This window comes from Cygnus atratus, chromosome 1, assembly GCF_013377495.2.
Source record: "Cygnus atratus isolate AKBS03 ecotype Queensland, Australia chromosome 1, CAtr_DNAZoo_HiC_assembly, whole genome shotgun sequence".
Lineage (NCBI taxonomy): Eukaryota > Metazoa > Chordata > Aves > Anseriformes > Anatidae > Cygnus > Cygnus atratus.
In genome coordinates, this window is record NC_066362.1 from 101,911,230 (window position 1) to 101,933,820 (window position 22,591).

General features: G+C 39.6%; 1 protein-coding gene across 6 annotated transcripts in view; it reads right to left on the bottom strand.

Annotated features, from left to right (window-relative positions):
* TSPAN9 (tetraspanin 9) overlaps window positions 1-22,591 on the bottom strand; it is a 182,311-nt gene that overhangs the window by 96,314 nt on the left and 63,406 nt on the right. For 4 of the 6 annotated variants that reach the window (XM_035545682.2, XM_050710082.1, XM_050710086.1 and 1 more), the window contains one exon: window positions 2,715-2,794. In XM_035545682.2, coding sequence (XP_035401575.1) covers window positions 2,715-2,777 — 63 coding nt within the window. In that variant the 5' untranslated portion in view covers window positions 2,778-2,794. Of the gene's footprint in view, window positions 1-2,714; window positions 3,081-6,922; window positions 7,005-22,591 lie in introns of those variants that run through there. The other 2 variants (XM_035545680.2, XM_035545676.1) reach the window with 2 other exon arrangements.

Sequence of the window (22,591 nt, forward strand, 5' to 3'; positions counted from 1 at the left end):
AAGAGCAGACACAACTTCATGGTTTTGGACTTGGATTTCTTAACAGAAATTCAGAAGGAAGCAAGGTTCAAACTGCAGTGGGGTGCTACAGTCTCAAACACGGCCCTGACAGCGATGCTTGGAGACACATTTTGTACTTAATAGCCCAGTGTGCTGAAAGCCAGGACAGACGAGAACAAGCAAACCTGTGAATGGGGAAAAAAAGGTTGAGAGGACAGACAGGACTGAAATAACATGGAGTGCTTCAGTACAGGGAGTTGGGGGCAGTGGCAGAGCTGTGAGGGAAGGACAGGGCTGGGCTAGCGGGAGGCACTGACAATTTCAGTGTCAGCAAGGAGCAAGGAGCGCATGTAGAGCCAAACAACCAAAACCTGTCAGACAGCCATAGTAGGACAAACATAGGTTCCAGGTGCAAAGCCAGAGATGTCAAACTACAAGAACATCTGCCAATAGCATGATTCATTCTAGCTCATATTGTCGTGAATAAAAAGAGAAGATAATTTTATTTATTCAAATGGCTCAAGACACAGGACAATAACATAGCCTGGGTTATAGAGAATAAGAATCTAGCAAGACTGCAGTCCTCTGGAAGAATGCACAGAACTGTCAAATTCAATTTTGCCAGCCAGTCTTAAGTCAGATAAAGTCAAGAATGGGGGACTTCTGACCCAGGACAATAGATCACATTTCTGTTGTAAACTACTTGACATCTTGCATTTAGCATTTTTCCGTAATTGTCATTACAGTACCATATTCATTCTGTTTAGCCTGGCTCATAAAAAAAAAAATTAGATCAGACAGAGATGTGACAAAGTTTAATAACTGAAAGAAAAGCAGTATAAGCCTAATTAGAAAAGACATATAGGGGAGGGGGCAAAGGGGATTCAGAGGTAAGAGTTAAGGAAGTACAGGGTACTGGAGAGCTGTTTCAGATAGTAGGTTAGACTTAGTCAAGAAGCAATGTATTTGTACAAAGTCCAGCGGGAGCTGAATAGTCATAGATGAGCACACAGAAGAGGTCTAAAATATTGTTCGCAAGGTCAAGAAATGGAAAAATGGGCACTGAGGTTCTTATACCCAGCCAATGTTGCTGCTTGGAAAGGAGATAAAAGAAAAAAAAAAAAAAAAGATTCCGTATTTAAGTAGGTGAGGGTTAAGAGGACATGAACAATGGTATCAGAAGAGCTATACAAAAAATAATGGCAACATATACCACATGAAAATAAATATATATATATATGTATATGTATATATATATATATATATATATACATACTTCTAAGGTGTCAAAGTAATAAAACCTTTGAGTCAAATAGAAATGATTTATTCCAGGAATAGTTAAGGCAACATTCTGGTAAGGTTTATATACATAAAATAAAAAATAAAAACAATCACAAGTGAATTTTGATCAAATGTTCTTCATTTACCATTCCTATCTTTCTGTTTAAGTAAGATTCCCACAACTTCAGTGACTGAAACATTTCAATCTATTACTGCTAAAAGATCACTGTTGTTTGGGTAGTTCAACACTATACCAAACCTCCCATTAATACTTACTCTTAATGTTATTTCAGTAACGGGGTCAAGATAAACAGAGAAACTCCTAATAAGACATCCATTTGTACGCTGATGAGCCCTACATCAGAGATAGCTATCTGAACTGGACTGAAAGTGGTCATTCTTCCAAAATAAATCCAGAAAGAGGTGTATTCATTTATGTATGAGGCATATTGTATATTTCTGGATCACAACCATGAATGATTTTGTTCATTTGTCCAAAAGTTGCAACCATCAGGAAAACAGAGTGCTTTGATTTTAAACGAAGCAAACTATTTCATATTGAGCTCTGTTCATGCATACACAATATTTCAATTAGCCTGTGATTTCCTCAAAAGTACTGTTCACTTAAGGATGCCTAGCTGCCAGTTGACTTGAACTTTTCCTCCCTCCCTTGTATGTGACACTGTTTTGCTCAAAGTAGGCACTACGCTTTTAATTTGCTTGCTGAGGCATTGTTACAACTCTTCATGTATCTTGGCCGATGGAAGGATTTAGACACCTGAGAAGCAAATGCAAGTCTCCAACTTCACACATCAACATGGACAACTGTAGCTGAAACTGAATCCAGACTAATTCATCATTCCAGTAATTTCGCATTTATGCTGATACCACAATAGGTTAGAACATATGTAATTTACTGTTTTTAATTGGACAAATGGAACAGAACTTCATTCAAATGAAAAAGCCATTTGTCAAATGAAGTTTACACAAAATACATGAGATTTATGGCAACAATGAGAATGTACTTCTAAATTAAACTAATCTACAGCTTAATAAAATATGAGGTATTACAAAAGAATGCAAAAATCCTTCCAACCACAGGATTTTAATGCTACAATAATTCTGCTCTTCCTAAAGAACAACAATTTTGCCCTTTCTTAAATAATACAGTTCAAAACATATATTAGAATACTGAGTTTCAAGAATTAGTAGTTAAACCACAGTAATCAGGTGATAATAAAGATATAGAAAGCATGTGCATTTTCCCATTAGGCACAGGTTTAACACGGAAAATATTCTATGCAGGTGGAAGGGGAGGGGAGGGAAACATGGGGGGGGTGACTTACTGTAGTACTTCAAAGATGCACTATTCACGTAATGCAGCAGTACAGGATACGCTAATAAATGAAGGCAACTGAAAAGGCAGTACTCACCCAAAATATCAAATTGAAAAGGAACATCATATATTTCAAACAACACAGGCAGCCTCTTGCCATGTTGCACTTCTTAAATTCTAAAAGGAAAACAAAGGACAGATCCAGATAAAAGACCACATATTTGCTGCCTTTGGGTGCACTGTATTTGTCACTTTTTATGCCAGTCCCAGTTCCAACACCGGTCCCGGTTCCAACCCCGGTGTGGTTCTGTGTGCGTGATCCAGCTGTACCATAGAAAGCTCCAGCAGTAAAACCTCGACCAAATTGCCTCCCTGAGGCAGAAGGTTTAGCAAAATCTGAGTCTTTGCTATCCAAAGATGGACTCCGGTGAATTGAAGAATCCTCGCTACTTGACTTCTCCATGATCTCTCTTTCCACAGTTGTCAGATTTAATGTATAGCATCTCTCACCATTAAACGCAGTGCCTTGCAAACGCACAGTACAATAAGGGCTGTCTGTATTTTGCTTCTTTTTTTCTTCATACGTAAATCAGATAATCACTGCAGAATTTATTCACTGCATTGTTGTTGTTTTTATCTATTTTTTATAGCAATGCAGACTGTACTCTATCTGTACCATAGATTTATATATTAACATCCCATGCAGGAGCATACTCATGATTTATCTTGATGAATCAGTTATGCAGAACTTCAATTTTTATTCAGAAAAGCCATAAGCTCCTTCTCTCTGCCCTTAGTCTACAGCCCTCTAATCTATAGGCAGCAGATGGTCCTTGCATCCATTTCCAAAAAGCTTCTGCAGTACACCTGGGCGACTTTCCTGTAGCCTGATCACTTTTCTTGCTCTCAGCTTTCTTCTCTGTGTCTCTGTGACCGTTTCACACACGCTGTCTTTTTTTTTTTTTTTTTTTTGCCACCCGTTTGCAGTATCTCATTCAGTAACCAGCTGTAACAGCACGCTCTGTGTTTCACTGCTGTTGATGTGAAATCATCAGCAGCTGCAACCACTGGGCATTTCCCACAGAAATCCCTGACCTAACTATCAAGTAATAAATCCACCCTCTTGCTTGCCCCTCCTCTCTGCTTCCCATCTGACCAGTTAGAAGAAGCCTTCTCCCCTAGGGCACACCTCCATGACATAGTATCTTTAATAGGATTAGAATTACTCTTGACTATACAAGTGCACAACAGAAAATCTCTTTAAATGTCAAGTACTGTTTAGCTGTTTATGAGCTTGAACTGTGAGGTAATGATACTCCTTTTATGCAATAAAATTCTGCTAAAAGTATGGATTAGATAGACAAGAGCTAGCCTCTCCCTGCTCACAAAATTAACAGTGACTGCACGTACTTACATTTTTTTTCTGGCTTAAATGTCATGGGACAAGGAACTGGTACAGACTAGCAGCTGACATAAACTGAATAGGCACATATCTATACATGCACATAGCACAACGCCATCACCTATGATATAATTAACCATAATAAGAAAAGCAGAGCTGCTGTCTCTTAAAGGATGATCAATCAATTCTTAAGACTTGAAATGCAAGGATATCTGAACCTGCAGCTATTTACAGTCTGTTTAACTAGTAAGTCAGAGATTATTCTTGTGTATGCTAATAAATCATCCTACATTGCACATAGACTGTGAACTAGAAACTCTGACCCAAATGCCACATTACTTTTCTGGATAGTAATACAATATGTCTGGCAGAATGCTGAAACAAAGTGGGCAGGAGTGTGCAGATGTGTTGGTGCCTATGTGTGCGAGTGCTTGGAATGGAGGGAGAGAAAAACTTCAGGTCACACCTGGTGCTTCCAAATTTGTCATTTTGTCACAACCATAAAAACAGCACATTGATGGTGCAAAGCGGGAAAACATTTAAATTGCTGGTTATCCTCTTTTTTTTTTTTTTTTTTTTTTTTTTTAAGAAAGAAACCACGTCAGGAGGCCACTACAAAAGAAATACAGCTACCAGTAAAAACAAAAGTTATTCCCAATTTTAACTGACCCTCTCACATTTCTTCAGTCTTTTATGCTCTACAGCACCTTAAAATTCTATTATTTTTATATTCCAACATTAGAATCAACATTCTAAAGCAATGCAGTACCTTTCTTGATAAGCCTTTTCTGTGAAGAGATCTTTCTACCATGAAGTACTTCATGCCATGAAATACATAGTATTTGTAAATGTAGTAACCTTCTCTCGCCTCTTCTGCTTCTTGTTAGAACAAGATTTTAACAGGCAGGCCCAAGCCTGTGTCAAGCATATTTATTCACTTTGATTTTTAAAAGCAATATCAGAACTACCTGCATAAAACTTCTCCATCATAAATATGACTACAAGATAATGACTAAGTAGTCCATACCATACAGTGCAGCAGAAAAGGTTACACACAAAACACCCAAGCAAAAAAAAAAAAAAAAAAAAAAAAAAAGGATAAATTACAGTGACCAAAGTGGAGCATTTCTGTACATGTCTATGATGTGCATAACAACTGCTCACTTTGAAGTTTGTAAGGACCAGCAGTATCAGAAAAAAACATAGGAGAAACAGGCCATGACCAGGTATCTCTGCCTGAGATACTGGAACTTGCAGCGTAAGTAGCAGTCAAAGCACAAGGCAAATGCCTGAGTATGGTTTTAGAAGTCTCAAAAGGCTCTTCAGTTTGAAAATTTGTTTACTGGTTGTGAAGTTGTGCCATTTCAATCCTGTACTGCAGCTAGGTACTTTCAGAATTTACAAAACTGAGCTCTCAGACAAAAAGAATATAAGTAGCACAAGTAGTCTATAACATTTTTTTCTGTTTACTCATTGGTTTGTTATAAATTATACACTTACATAAAATAGAAAGAAAGGAATTAGATTGTCAGAAAAAAAAAATTGTGCATTCGTGAAAACTAATGCTTAAAAAAAAGTAACACAACTCTTCCCCATGCTTTTTTCAAGTTTTTATTAGTAGACCATCTTTAAGTTTTCCAGTTTTCTATTTTTGCCTTCAAATACTACAAAAGATTTGCTTTTTCTAAAATTACTTGTAAAGCACCTTTCATTCAGAGCTATCCATGACCGGTCTACATCACCATTTATACCTTAGAATGCACAACCAAACAAAGGAGTGTAGCCAATACCCACTTTCAAAATCCAAGTTTGAGTAACTAGCACTAGGGCAAAATGAACCAGAGTAGCTTCCCCTCCAGTGCTGTACAAAGAAAACATATGATTCTCCTATGGTTATGCTGCTAGGGAGACTCTACAAGCTTCAGTAACCTTCTGACACTTGAACCTAAGGTTCCAGAGCAGCTTTACAGATTAGATGCCACTTCCTCCTGCTAGAAACACTAACTCAGTGCTTATGTAGCTCAGTTAATAAATCACACAGAACTACTTATTTGCTGAAAAAATAGCCAATGAAAAATCTGTACCCAGTTCCTCCAACTGTGTTTTGATTAGCCATTACACATAACTTTCTCTGATCGAGACTTTATTGGCAGGTGTTGCTGCACGGCCATTTAACATTACAGTTGTCCCACTTGACACTGGGACCTCAGCACAGGAAAAAGCACATTTGGCTTCACTGCAGCTCTCATCTCTGAAGAGTAATTAGGGCATGAAGAACATTCGAAAGCTCGCTCTGCACTTCATTATTCTTCAATTACTGAATCAGAGAATTTTGATGCCAAAAAAAGCCTCCACATCAAAAATATAATCTCAGTCCCCCACAAAAATGCCTGGGACAAAGAACAAATATCAGCCTCTGACATCTGAATAGCTCGGTCCAGTATCAATGGTAAGAATTCAGGCCACTTTCAGAAATAATGTACAAAAGTGAATGTCACAACTGGTGTAGCAGAAAGAATGGAAAGGGAGGTTATTAGTAACAACGCCCTAACAACATAGGCTGGGTCTCCTATTGATACCGATTTGCCTAGGTCCCTTCTGGGAACAGCACACCATTGTCCTCAAAACAAAGATCCCAACTTCATTTTTTATTTGTACTTTTCCTAAGCCTTTAGTTTTATCTCACCAGAACTTCAGTGCCAATTACACACAGCTACAGTGCTCCTGAACACTTCTGTTTGTTTCTGCCCTCTTCAGCTGTTTTAACACAACTGCCTTGTGGAACCATGATGCAAAACAGAACAAAAGCTGACCAAGTTTAGACACATATTTATAACCATGTATTTATGAAGACATAATACAGATACAAGTGTATTTAAACAACATATGAAAATAAATCTTACCTTTTCCCTTGTAAAAGATCCCAATTTATTTTACAAAACAGCCCACTAGATGACCTTGTTGATGCAGTGAAGGGGACAGGGACTACAATAGGCAAGAACAGGAATAAATGTCAAAGGCTGAGCAAAAATTTCTTAAGCTTCTCTTATGATCTCCCATAATTCCAGACTTGAAAATATAAAACATTAGGAGTTTTTGAAAAGGGGAAATAAAAACTCCAGTCACCATGATATGCAATCCATCATGTAGGCTAGTGGTACTGTTGCCATTTTAAACACGGGGAAATTGAGGATCAAGTAGTTTTCTGAGGATGAATAGGAAATCACTGGCAAAGGATCATACTGAATCTAGGCCTTACATGGTCCCAGGCTAGTACACTAACCGTTGCACCATTATCTAATTAATTATTTTTAGAAATCATGAGCTTTAGTAATCCTGTTGCATGACTTCAGAACAATATGGAACCTTGTAGAGAGATGCACAAATGTAAATGCTATCAAATGTTCCAGGAACACAGTTCTTAAATTCACACTTTTCTTTTGAATGGTATTGACCAAAGCCTCAGTTACACACTCCTTCCTCAGGCAGAAAGATTAGGTACCACTACCTAGATTACACTAGGTAGACAAAAGAGCTAGATAGCTGAGCATAAACTGAATGACTGTATCTTCCCAGTCAGCAGTCAAGTCACTGCTCCAAATCCTAGAAGACCATGAGAGGGAGACATGTAACAAGATTTGGAAAGAGTAGCTTATGACTCTGGCATAAAAAGTCATATAGAGATGAAAGCTCAGCTTAAAAAAAATACACAATTAATTTTGGAATAATCTTAAAGCGAAAAGAATGTTCAAATAATCAGAGCTGAAATAAATATCATCTGAAAGACAAAAACATGGAGTTCTCTGGACTCCCATGCCCCTGTCTTCACAACAAAGAGCTTATAAACTCTAGCAAGTCAAAATACCCGCCTTATCAGCAACACAGTAACTCTCCTTGCCTACCCAAGGCAAAGAGGTAAACTCTCTTTGAGTTGTCTAAACTAATACTTATCTTGTTTATATACCTATAAGAACAGTTTATCCTTCTAACATAGTGTCCCCACTGGATGGACAATCAAGAAAATAAGACCTTGTTATAAGACTTCCCACTGCATCAAATATTCTGTGGCACAGTCCGTGAGATTTCCATTAAAAACTGTGACAGCATGACATTCTGTCTCAAAATTGTACAAAGGAATTAGTTGTAGACCATGTCAGGGACCTTAACCCACTGTGATAAGCTGCAGATGATAACATGACATGCTGATGCAGAGGAGACATGGGAGATGAGGGTCAAAGTGCAATGTGGGGTCCCAAAGCTAAGAAATTGTGATTATGTCACACCTTCATACCAGCTGTCCCTCAGACTGAGCAGAAAGAATGCCTGAGTTTCCAAAGTTACAGAAAAAACATAACTTTATTAAAAATAGAAATACAGCTACCTACATTTAAGCTTCTAAATCAAAACGTGTACTAGCACAAGGGTCTTCTAGAGTTTTGACTTCGCTTTATAAACAACATCATGAACTATGCTCAACTAAAGATTTAGTCCTCTGAAGATTATGTTAGTATGCAATTCACCATTGCTATTTTCACCTTTAAGAACCGAAACCTGGAAAGTCTATTTACTGCTTGTTTCTGAGAAGCCCTAGTAGTTTGAACTTTCTGGGGCTTTGCAGTGTATGTACCAAGATCAAGTCAACCCATACAACATAGAACCTACAATCCAGACAGAAAGCAAGACATTAATAGCTGACTCTGAATATAGCAACTATATTGGACATTTTAAGAAAGAGTCTCAAAACTACCTTACCAATACTTCCACTAGCAGGTGGGAGAACACAGAAAATATGCGAGGCAAAAAAATAGCACATGCCCAAGCAGATGAGCCTATTTTGCCAGGCAGCAGAGAGTACCAGATCTTTGAAACATTGTGATTATGTGCTTTAACCCTTTAACATAAGAATCTGTATCCCTTCTAATTACGGGGGTTTTAACTCATCTTCTACTGGGGCAAATACATTGTTCCATCTCCATTAACAGTTAATCCTTTTTGAATTCTGCTGCGATTTTAGCCTCAATATCTTCCAGCATCAAGTTCCATAGGTAGGCATTATGTTAAAAAAAAATCTTCCTCTCATTTGCTGTCAGCCTTCCAGCTTAATTATTTGTCCCATTCTGGCATTTGCCCTTATCACACAATTCATTATTTTGTAATCCCCTATTACATCCCATGTCATTTGTCCTACATTAATCAAAGCACATATAATTTTTTCAGTGCCTCCTGTTATCGAAAGCTCTCTGACTCCCTAATAACTTCAGTCAGCCATTTTATGCTTTCTTTCTATTTGAGTTGTGTTTATACCATAATCTTTTCAGATCTGTTGATGACAAGATCTTTTTATTTTTAAAGGACAAAAGTTGACATTTAAATGCAAAGTTTAATTGATCAATTCTGTCTACCAACAACTTAACCTCATGAAAGTTGAAGTCGTTTAGATTCAAAACACTTTTATTCACCACTCCTATTCTGCTTTTCTATTTCAGATTATAAATTTGGTCTCTGAAAAGTCCAACACCTCTGAGACAAACAAGAAAACCCTTATAATTTAAATTCTGTATTTTACCTGTAGGAAGAAAGGAGGTTCTCACTATAACAGCAATAGTTTAATATCTGATACTTATAAAATCATCAGAATGTCCATCTGCACGTCAGGGACTCCTTGCAAAGAATCTAGCATAAACTGAACCAAGCCTTGGCCAGCAATGATGAAAATAAATGTGTGACATCAACTGATGCCTCCTCCCAGAACACCAAAAAGCATATGGAGATGTTTTTTACCATGCACACACAGAAAACAAGGATCAAGGTAGTAGAAAACTGTCAGCCACATGCCGGAAAGCAGCAATATTATTTCCCTGATATCCCCATGGTATGAAACACCAGAAATCAGATCTCCAAAATCATGCTTTAAAAAATATGCTACCATCACCATCTCCAAGGAAAGGAAAGGAAAGGGAAGGGAAAGGGGAAGGATTCTTCTTATTTATTATCTATTTTTTGCAGAAGGCACAAAATCCAAGCACTTCTCTTCCACTTCCAATTTCAATGACAGTTTAGATTTTTCATGATCCCAATTGCACTACAGATTAAAGAAAGCTATCAAATCACAGAAGACTTTCGTCTATCATGAGAGATGATATCTCTTCTTACCCTTGGTCAGTGTAGGAGCACTTTGTTAATACAGGAACTTTTCTAACCCTGTCCAATGTGTAGATATCTGTTGAACAAAATCAGATTGTTATTCTTTATCCTCTATTCTAAAGAGACTGTCTTTCACCAGCAGCCTGCTGTTCTGAATTGGTGGACAGCTGGCATCTATGTATCAACATAACTATTAAACTTAAAAATGAACAAAAAACATAAAAAATAAAGGAAAGAAAAACTCACACGAATGGCTCCACATAAAGAAATGAAAATGACATCATTCACTTTTAAAAGGCAACACGCATTTCCCAACCCTGCTCAACAATGCCATGAAAGAACTTTTTTAGACATGTTCCTTTCATAATTAAGTGAATTCCTTCATTGCTAAAATATTCATATTTTGGCATTTCATAGAATCATAGACTATCCTGAGTTGGAAGGGGCCCACAAGGATCCTTAAGTCCAACTCTTGGCACTACACAGGACCACCCAAAAATCAGACCCTATGTCTGAGAGTGTTGTCCCAACACTTCTTGAACTCTGGCAGGCTTGGTGCTGTGACTATTTCCCTGGGGAACCAGTTCCAGTGCCCCTCTCAGTGAAGAACCTTTTCCTAATATCCATCTGCATCGCACTTGTGATTCCATGAATGAGGATATTTAAAACCACTGCATCAGGGCTGGCAGAGCCCCAGATGTCTACAATTGTCAAAAACTTACATCATTATTTTAGGCTCCTTCTCCCATTAACTCATCAGCAGCCCCAGCCTCCACTTTAAGACATCCCTGAAAGTGACTGACTGATTGCCTAACTGGAGAGCAGTCACCTCAGAGATGTGTGAGTCATCAAAAGACTGTTTACCAGCAGCATTTCCAAGCAAAACCTGATCCCAGGTTCAGTGTTCAGGTCAAAGAGGCACAGGTCTACAGCTTTCGTAAGGGAGTCAAAATGCCAGATGAATTACCTATCTGCTAAGGGCCCAGAGCCAGTAACCTCAGAGCTAAAAGTTGTCAGCAGAATAGGCTGAGTTCAAGCCACAGTACCAAGTTCCCCTCTGCTGGGCCCTCAATGTGACCCAGAGCAGAAATGTCTGGAAACAAGAGTGCAATCTAGCCTCTATAGACATTAAATCCTTAGTCTGCTCCCTGCCCTCCCTGAGGTTTACCAACTGCAGTAACAAGCTACATTGCCTAACAATTCCTCTCACACACCTCCTTTTGTCATTCAAGAGAAACATTATTGAAATCATGTGAATTTTTTTTTTTTTAATAATTCAATATAACTTGCAAATATTTGAAGTGGCATTAACAGCACCTTCCGAGTTGTGGTCAAACTACTGGATAACAGTTTTATTTCATCCTGCAAGTTTGGGTTGGACTCTCCTATGGCTTCCAGAAAGCTTATGCAAAAATATAGCCAGAGCAAAGTCCACAGATTCCTCCCTGACTCGAAGCCCTTTAGATTTATAGAAGTCATCTTATTTGAGAAACTGCATCTACCCTCACAATAAAGCTTCTTGCATGTTTTGTGGTAACACTATGGGATATTGTCAACTTTGACATAAAAAATAGGATGTGCCTGTAATGTAACAGTCATACAATTAATGTTTTTGCTTTGCCAACAACAGTAAAGTCAGATTTAAATGCCAAGAGGAGAGAGATACTTTATCCTCTTTACTCATGTCACGAAAATGAGGCTACATGGTTCTCATCTATTCTGCATGAGATACAAGAAAGGATGTAAACATGAAACCAAGGTAAATCTCTTGCTGTAATCCAGCAGGTTTAGGTACAGCTGTTCATGAGCTTTATGATCAATGTCAGCTCTTATTACAAGGATGTGAGGGTTTTAGGAAAGGGGAAAGGAGAGAGAGGAAAGCGGAAAGGGAAAAAAAGGGGGAAAAGGGGAGAGGAAAAAGCGGAAATAACAGGGTACAATTTGACATGACCCTATCTGTCAAGACACAATCATGCAGCAGTTCAATTACCTGATTTACAGTATGAGTTATTTAACTTCTTACAGTACATTAATGATCCATTTTAAAGGCAGAACTATTACTGCTGAATATGATCTATAGTTTTATTTACAGTTGGTGAGAATGCCTTGTGCTAGCTGCAATACCAGGCATGCAAAGCCTAATATGAGGTGTAAAGAATGGATGCAAGGATGTTTGACTCCTTCCCAGAAGCCAAGCCCACATTCCCTTGAGTTTTGAGAAGTTTATTTATACCATCAGAGTCTACCAAAGATGAGAAAACCAAAACACCCCTTATCAGCAGCCAGCAACTAACAACATTGCAAAAATTCCACACAGTGACATTGGAAAGACAAAAAAAAAGTATACAGTGGAGGGGAAAACTACTTGTGCAATTCAATCTGCTCTGATCTACCTAAGTGAGCAACAAGTATGTAACAGTTATGGTATGAAATATTAATTGGCCTTTAAAAGCAAATACTATGTTAATTCATCACCGGCAGATTTTTTTTCATTTACAAATAAATTGGGATACAGGCATGACACCTAATAGAATCATAGAATCATTAAGGTTGGAAAAGACCTCCAAGATCATCTGGTCCAACCATCCCCCTTTCAACAATATCACCCACTAAACCATGTCCCTAAGCACCACCTCCAACCTTTCCTTAAACACCCCCAGGGATGGTGACTCCACAGTCTCCCTAGGCAACCCGTTCCAATGCCTAACTACTCTTTCTGAGAAAAAATGTCACCTAATTTCCAATCTAAACCTCCCCTGGTGCAACTTGAGGCCATTCCCTCTAGTCCTATCACTAGTTATCTCTGAGAAGAGGCCAACCCCCAGCTCCCCACACCTTCCTTTCACGTAGTTGTAGAGAGCAATGAGGTCTCCCCTGAGTCTCCTCTTGTCCAGATTAATCAACCCCAGTACCCTCAGCCACTCCTCATAAGACTTGTGGTCCACACCCTTCACCACCTCCAGAGCCCTTCTCTGGACATGCTCCAGGGCCTCAATGTCTTTCTTGTAGTGAGGGGCCCAAAACTGAAGACAGTACTTGAGGTGCGGCCTCACCTGAGCAGAGGACAGGGGGACAATCACCTCCCTGGTCCTGCTGGCTACACTATTCCTGATACAAGCCAGGATGCTGTTGGCCTTCTTGGCCTCCTGGGCACACTGTTGGCTTATGTTCAGGTGAGCATCAACCAGCACCCCCAGATCCTTATCCTTTGCACAGCTTTCCAGCCACTCTGCCCCAAGCCTGTAGCGTTGCATGGGGTTGTTGTGATCAAAGTGCAGGACCTGGCACTTAGCCATGTTAAACATCATCCCACTGGCCTCTGCCCATTGATCCAATCTGTCCAGGTCCCTCTGCATATGCTCTGCACATTGGTTCACAGGAATCTATCAAATAAATGGCTGTAAATGCTTATGTGTGTAACTGGTGTGTATCACAACAGATCTTTAAAGAACATGAATTAAACTAAAAGCTTCCAAACTGCAATATCAGATAAGGGTAGACGGTGCTAAGTTTGATACAAGTATGCCTTTCAGGACCGAAATTTCATGCTCATAATGCCAATATGTATATAACCTTTCTCTCTCCTCTCCTCAGTGTCCAAGTCTAGCCCAGTTTCAAGCCTAACCTGATTTACTGAAAAGGCTTTCCAGACCTCTTCCCTTCAGAGGAACAAGTTAATAGTAATCTGTAATAGTAAATCTGCAATGATGTAATCCACATGATAATGTTATGCTTGCTTTTGTTATTTTAACCCTCTAATCTCAATGTCTATAAAACAGATTTATGTAGGTTTGGACATGAACGCTAACATAAGAGATGCTTTGCTCCCTGAATTTCATCTAGACTATGGGATCCTTCTGTGTTATTTTTCTCATATTTTCAGGTCCTTTTCCTGCCAAGCATCTGGCCAGAAGAAACATAAAATTATTTTTGACCACCCAGACATTTTTTGTAAGAGTTTTAAGAACTCATCATTCTATCTCATTTCTGAAATCCAACTGTTAACTAAATTGCCCGTATCTTGATCTTCTCCTCCCCCACCTCCTTCTGTGCCGTTGGTTTATTATAGGCCACTTTTATAGTACTTAATGTTTCTATTCCAATAGCATGGAAACTATCATATTAGATATTTATCAGTAAGGAGTCTACTCCCTCCTACTGAAATCTCAGCAAGATAATTTGGCAGATACAATTAGGAAAAGATTCTGTATATCTATCTCTTCTTTTGAAGAAATATTATACTCAAATACATAGCTTTAAACATGATTCTAACCAAGACCTGATTGTATAAATTGCACTCTGAAAACTCATGTGTCTTGTATTCCAAGAACAGCTAAATCAAGTCAGATCAGTTCCCTATATAAAAAAATTTTTCCTTTTAAATCAACTTGAATGCTTTCTACCCTGTACACAGAAAAGAAAGATTCAGAAATTGTAACTATATTAAGTAATCTGGCCTAAAACGAAAATAAAAATCTTCTCACTCCCTGACAGATGTACCACTGAAGCTCTGAAGGTTAAAAGAAAACAAAAAACAGTATAAGTTTAATCAATAGACTGGGATCTATGGATCTATGGACATACAAAGAGAACAGAAATGATGCATTGGAAAGTGTAATTTCTTTTTCTATACAGAATACTTTTCCAAACAGAAGGATGCTTTGCACCTGTCATATAACTCAATGCCAGTTTTTTGTATTATGCTGTAAAAAAGACTAAGAAAGTATCTTGATCATTTCAAAATATATATATATATTTATTCCAGTTCAGTGCCTCCCAAAGAGCGTCTATCACAATTTTGCAACAGAGCTTTTAGCTTCATTTATACTGATTTCTCAGTTTTGTCCCTACCTAATACATCTGCTGTACAGTACAGATGTAATACTTCTCTACATAGAGAGCCTATATGGCTCTCTCAAATATCAGTGATCTCTGAGTCTGGAAGATTATGTCGAAGCTGTAGGTGGATGGGTGTGTAGGAGGAAGGGTTTAATGAATTCTTCACTATGAATTGCTCCTTAATTAATTGTTCATAGGCACCAAAGCCTTCTAAATGTCTATCACAGAACTATCTTCATACATTTTCAGCTATCTATCTCCATATTTAACATTCAGTTATTTTTTCTTTTAATATAAAGAATAAATACTTAAAATTCAAAGAATCCAAAACAGATTGCTACATAGTGTCCTGCATTCTCAAGCAGTGGAAAACAAACAAACAAACAAAAACAAAAAGAAAACAACAACAACAACAAAAAGAAGGAAAAAACGGGGCATGGTACACTACTACATTATTACTGCAATGTTCTGTCAACAAGAAAATCTCTCACAAACTAGTCACTGGCGGACATTACACACGTTCTGTAAACCACATTTTGTAAGTAACCAAGGACCATTCAGAAAGAAAAGCCAGATATACATTATTGACACACACATCTCAATACAGAGAAATGTTAAACCCTTGACCTCTATTCTAGAGATGCATGCTTAGGGGAGAATGTCAAATGAAGATGCCCTCAAGAGGTGATATACACTATTTTGAAATAAAATTTTCAGATCACAGAACATTAATATTAGGGCTTTAGGTAGGCACTAAGGTCCTGATCAGATGTTCTGCATAATACCTAAAATATTCTCACTTTCCGGAAGGATAATCAGTGTCTTCCAATAGACAGTTACAGAAAATGACATTACTTTGTTCACAAGGATGCAAGGCGACAAGACAAGCAAGAGAAACAAGTTGTTTCAGGGGAAAATTTGTTCTGGATATAAGGAAAAAATAATCTTCAATGTTAGAACAATTAACCATTGGAACAGATTGTGTGGAGAGATGGTGGAATCTCCCTTATTGGAAATATTCAAGACTGCTTGTCAGGGCCCTTGGATAACCTAAACTAAGGTTCTGCTTTCCACAGAAGGTTGGACTACACAGTCTCCAGTTTGTCCTTTCAACCCAAATTTTCTATGATTTTAACATTTTGCCCTAATATTAAAAACTTGAGTTAGCCCCTGTGTGATTCCCTACCACAGCTAATCTCCCCAGGATGTAAAAGACTGAGACTGAATTCCATGGTTCAGAGCTCTCTAAGGACAGAGTAGTATTCACTTACTTACAGTGTAAGTAAAATCAGAGGCACTGAAAAACTGGCAAACTGAAATTACTATCATTCTGATGAGGAGAAACATAAGTATCTAGATTTGACAAATTAGTAACATCCTTATCCTATCAACTGGGTATTTGCAGAGCATAATTCCTCTCTGATTTGTGTGAATTAATTTGGTAATTATCCTTTCTAATCTGGTAACTATCATGTTGTTGAAATCTACATTTAACAGAAGATATGACACAACAAATCCCAGTCCTTCCCATCACCACACTCTGCATCTTTTCCACCCCACTAGAGTGTGAAGCCCATACAAGAGTTTATTTGATAGAATCCAGAAACTTCCCCAAAGAAAGTAATGTAACATCTGCAAAAACAGAGATTAGTAATTATTTAAAAGCTTCAGTCAAGGAAATATAACTGCCCTTAGAGATGTACTAGCTGCACAGATGAAGTGCTGTTTTATTGTCCTCAATTATAATTTTCTGAAAGACTCCAAACAGAAGTTATTTTTACGGGAGAAGAAACCTTGATATTTGAGCACAGAGATGCTGGAATTTCTTTCAGTGTTGCCACTATGTCATGACAGTGGAAAGCTATTTAAATACTTTGATTTGAGAAGCCGATACAGTTTTAGGTTCACCCAATGCCTTAAATGGGTATTACCAACATAAACAAATGCCAGTTTTTGCAAACAGCCTTAAAAGTTTCTTCAGATATGCCTTCTATTCCAAATCCCCCCGTAGCTGTAGCTTTCCTATCATACTGTTCTCTTCTTGCAAGCATTTTTCTTTCTTGGAAAAATTCTTTCTTTTCTTTCTTTCTGCCTTGGAAGGCATTGGGGTCCATCAGTGCTAGTCACTTTTTAAGTACCACCTCTTAAGAGCACAGGAACAGGCAATTCCAAAATGTTGGAAGACAAGCAGGAGAGGCAGAAGACCAGCTTGGCTGACCAGGGATCTTCTTCTAGAGCTTAATCAGAAAAAGAAGAGTGTATGGCCACCAGAAGCAAGGTCAGGCAACGTGGGACGACTATAAAGATGCTGTTTGCCATTGTAGAGAGAAAAATTGTGTGGCCAAAATTCAATTAGAGTTGAATCTGCTCAGCACTGCGGGGGACAATAAAAAGGGCTTTTCAAAATATGTTAACAACAAAAGGAGGCTCAGAGAAAACATTGGTCTGTTACTTGCTGAGGTTGGTCACCTCACAAACAGGGACACAGACAAAGCAGAGATGCTTAATGCCTTCTTCGTCTCTGTCTTCAACACTGATGATGGGCCCTGGGACTGTCAGAGCCCTGAGCTGGAGGACTGTGACTGTGGTAACAATAAAATTCCAGCCAACCTGTAACTTGTGTGGGATTTGCTACCCCAGCTGGATGCCTACAAGCCTATGGGGGCCTTGTGGGATTCATCCCAGGGGACTCAGGTGGCTGATGTCATCACAAGACCTCTCTCAACTATTTTTCAATGGTCTTGGGAATCTGGGGAGGTCCCAGTTGACTGGAAGCTGGAAAACTTCTTTCCAGTTTTCAAGAAGGGCATGAAGGAGGACTCTGGTAATTACAGGCCTGTCAGTCTCACTTCAGTGCCTGGTAAAATTATGGAGAAGATTATTCTAGGAGTTACCAAAAAACACCTGAAAGACAATGCAGTCATTGGTCACAGCTAACAAGGGTCCACGAGGGGAAGGTCATGTTTAACAAACTTTTTTGTCCTTTTATGGCAAGGTCACCCAGGTAGTTGACCAAGGGAAGTCAGTTGATGTAATCTTGTTGGATTACAGCAAAGCTTTCGATACTGTTTCTCACAGTATCCTTCTGGACAAAATGTCCAGCATGCAGCTATAATTACATATGCATAAATACATAGATAAATACTTAGTATTTATCTGCAGTTTTTTCTGTCCTTACTGTCCTATATTACAAGCAGCATAAAATATTCAGAAAACAAGTAAACTTGAGTTTGTTCCTGTGGTGGTTTTACTCAGGTGGACAGCCAAGCTCCACCACAACTGCTCTGTCACTGCCCCTCCTCAAAGGGAAAAGGGGAGAAAATACAATGCAAAGGGCTCAAGGGTTCAGATAAGGATGGGGAGATCTCTCAACAATTATCGTGACGGGCTAAACAGTCTCAGAGCAGGGAGATAGTAAGATTTATTGCCTGTTACTAACAAGCTAGAGAAGTGAGAAACAAAGGAAAGAAACCAAAAACTCCTTTCCCCCATCCACCCTCTTCCACCTCCTTCCCCCACGTGGAGCAGGGGAACTGGGAATGGGGGCTGCAGTCAATCCCTAACGCTTCGTCTCCACTGCTCCTTCACAGTCACTCTCTGCCCCTGCTCCACGTGGGGTCCCTCCCACGGGATGCCGTCCTTCCTGAACTGAGCCTACGGGGGCTGCCCACAGGCAGCAGCTCTTCAAGAACTGCTCCCACATGGCTCTGTACCACGGGGTCCATCCCCCAGGAGCAAACTGCTCCAGCATGGGTCCCCCACGGGCGGCAGCTCCCCCCAGACCCCTGCTCCTGCGTGGATGCCTCTCCACGGGCTGCAGCTCCGGCCTGGGGCCTGCTCCTGCGGGGGCTCTCCATGGGCCACAGCCTCCTCCAGGCCACATCCACCTGCTCCACTGGGGGCTCCTCCACGTGCTGCAGCGTGGAGATCTGCTCCATGTGGGACCCATGGGCTGCAGGGGGACAGCCTGCTCCACCAGGGTCCTCTCTGCAGGCCTCTCCTGCCTCTCCGCTCCTCTCCTGGAGCACGTCCTGTCCTCCTTCTGCACTGACCTTGGTGTCTGCAAGGCTGTTTCTCACTCCTCTCCCAGCAGTTGTTGTGCAGCAGTCATTTTTCTTCTTTTCCTTTTCTTAAATATGTTCTCACAGATGTGCAAACAACATTGCTTATTGGCTCGGCTCTGGCCAGCAGCAGGCCCCTTATCTAACATGGGGCAGCTTCTGGATTCTTCTCACAGAGGCCACCCCCACAGCCCCCCGCTACCCATGTAAACCCACTACAGCTCCTTGGGTGCTAATAATAATAAAGAGATATTGTGAAGAAATTGTTGAAAGAATTTAAGTCTTTTTAACTTCGTAACTTCCACACTACAAAATACAATCAATTTTGATGATCAAGCTAAAGAACCCTGCTTGCATACCTTCAAAGTGCTGTACGTTCCTTTCATTGTTAAAGAATCAAATGGATTTTCATTCCCTGATGTGATTTATCTTTTCAAGGATAATCTGGGTAGCCACACAAATTGACAACAAAGTTTCTTCTCCTAGCAAGTGATCATATTCTATGATAATCTAGCATTGCCTGCTATAACTTGGAGGAAAAACAACTCATTACGATCCAAAATAAAAACCCATGGCACAGATCCTAGGGATATAAAAAATAATTATCAATTCTTCTGTTCCTAACAGGATTATGTCTCCCTAAGAGTTTTAAAATGCTCATTTCAACATTCCAGTATAACTAAGTACACATCTAAACATGTTATAAGAATCAAAGAAGGGGATGAACATGCAGATTAGCTGAACTTCCTTTATAAATTCTGAAAGAAATACACCCAGTGATAAAGTAATAGCACTATTTTGGTTTACATGCTTTCTAGTAGAGTGACCTAAACTGTTGTACATTTCTCTGGAAAGTTTCTCTACCCTCTTCCAAAGCCTAGAGAGTTACTGCCCATCTCAAGCTGTACCTGGCCCCAGAACTTACTAGGGTACTTGTCCATGACACATTTCAGAAAATCAACTGGGATTGCACCTCCAATTCTAGTTTATTCTGGTGGCCTCTTTGCCTCTGCACTTTCTTAAAAAAAAAAAAAAAAAAAAGGCAAACAAACACAAAACCTATGTCTTTCTTACAAACAAAGTTTGCAGCAGGGCATTAGCAACAGATTCTAACCACTGTTTCTTACTCAAACCACATGACTTATTTTCACTCTGGATTTCTAGGGAAATAAGATTTATGCAACAGGACTATCTATCATGAACTTTCAGTAATTTTTAAATGCTTTAACATCTTCAATCAAATCTGAAAGAAGGGAGAAAGCAGAATGTAATAGAAGTCCTGGAAACCCAACACAACACAACACAACACACAGCACCATGTGTCTGGCATATCAGTGGCATATCAGACCATGTGTCTGGCATATCAGGCTATTCTGGCAAGGCAGAATAGCCTGCAAGGCTCACCCAGAGTCTGCACAACAAAGGAGCATGCACATGACTCCAGACTAGCACCCTGTACACTGTGCCATTGGCCTGAAGAGCTGAATTAGAAGTAAATAGGGGATGTCAAGACAGCTGGAAAGCTTAAGTCTGGGTGGCTGGAAGGTGAGGAAGAAAGGGATAAGACTGTAATGACATCAACCATAAGACCAAAATCAGGACTCGTTCATTCTGCTTTATCAGAATTTTGAAAAGTATAAGACAGAATTGCAGTTGTGTGGTCTCTGAACTAACAGTGTGTGTAGTATCCTTACGTACACCTCAGAAAAGTAACAGAAAATGAATATTCACGACTAAGGTCGTGGTAGTTTGATACCTGTATCCATGAATCCTAGGTATGTGCAAAAGACTTTCCGAGAGCAGGGTATTCTGGAAGGGAATTTAGGGACTCTCACCATAAAGGGCCCATGACTTGATTGGATGACAGAATCTCCATGTATTAACCTGAACAATTTATTTCTACACCTATCAGGAATAAGAAAAAACTTTTTGCTTTTTTTGCAAATAACTGATACTGATGCTTATGAGCAGTTATCACAGAATCACTGAATAGTTAAGGTTGGAAGGGACCTCTGAAGGTCATCCGGTCCAACCCCACTGCTCAAGCAGGAACACAGAGAGCACAGTGCCCAGCAGCGTGTCTATGTGGCTTTTGAAGAACTTGTAGGAGGGAGACTCCACAACCTCTCTGGGCAGCCTGTGCTAGTGCTCTGTCACCTGCACAGTAAAGAAGTGTTCCCTGATGTTTAGATGGAACCTCCTGTGTTCCAGTTTGTGCTCATTGACTCTTGACTTGGCACTGGGCACCACTGGAAAGAGCATGGCTCCATCTGCATTGCACCCTTCCATCAGGTATTTACACACATCGCTGAGATCCGCTCTCAGGCTTCTCTTCTCCAGGGTGAACAGTCCCAGCTCCCTCTACCTCTCCTCATAGGAGAGCTGCTCCAGTCCCCTCTTGGTGGCCCTTATCTGGACTCCTTCCAGTATGTCTAGGTCTCTCTTGTACTGGGGGGCCCAGAACTGGACAAAATACTCCAGGTGTAGTCTCACCAATTCTGAGTGAAGGGGAAGGATCACCTCTCTAGATCTGCTGGCAATACTTCGCCTAATGCAGCCCAGAAAACCATTAGCCTTCATAGCAGCAAGGGCGCGTTGCTGAATGGAATCATAACCCGGAGCAGGAGCTAAAAGAAATGGGAGGCCTTATATGAGAGTGAGACCTCTGAAGCTGAAGCAGCGTGTGTCACTAATGACAGTAGAGGGAGTTTGACTGAAGTTATCAGCTGAGCAGCCATCAACATGAATGCAATAATCAAAGCAGTATAGCTAGGAGAGGATTAGGCAGAAGATCACTTTAAAGGCTGTCCTCATGTAATCGTTGAAAAAAGATTCCAAAATACTCAAACATTTTAGACGTTTCATGAAGGGCTCTTGCAGTTCTCAGGCAATGCTCTAATAGACCAGTACCAACAACATTCTAATGTTCATAGTCCTTTCTTTTTTTAATGGTGGTTTGTTGTTGTTGTTATTTTTAACTACAACAGTCATTTTCTACAATAGGCATAAAACAAGTAAGAAATCTAAACAACATAGCCCACCCTAAAGTCACTGTAGGCCTGAGAAAAATGTTTTGAAGTCATCCAGAACACAAGATAAATGCTAAGATGAAACTGAAGACGGAAATACTAGTAATAGTTCGAGCTATTAAGTTTATGAAGAAAAACAATCGTATTAATATCCACCCATGTAAACTTACTTCTGTATTTCAACTAGAAAATAAGCCTTCAAGAACGTACCACAGACTTGCAACTAGGATCCAGTACTCATGCAATACATTCATACAAGCATCTCTCCATAGACTTATGTTCTGATTGAAACTTATCTCTCCGAAAACCCTGTGATTGCTAATTTAACCAGCACATTAGCCCCAAAATTTCTCCTCCAAGTGTAAAAATCACTCTTACCTAAATCATACCTTATCCCGCAACCACCTCCCTCCCCTCCTGCCACCCCCCAAAAAAAGGCTATGTATTGTCCTGATCCTTAACTATCTCTAAATAAATAATTAAGACATTTTGAGTTAAA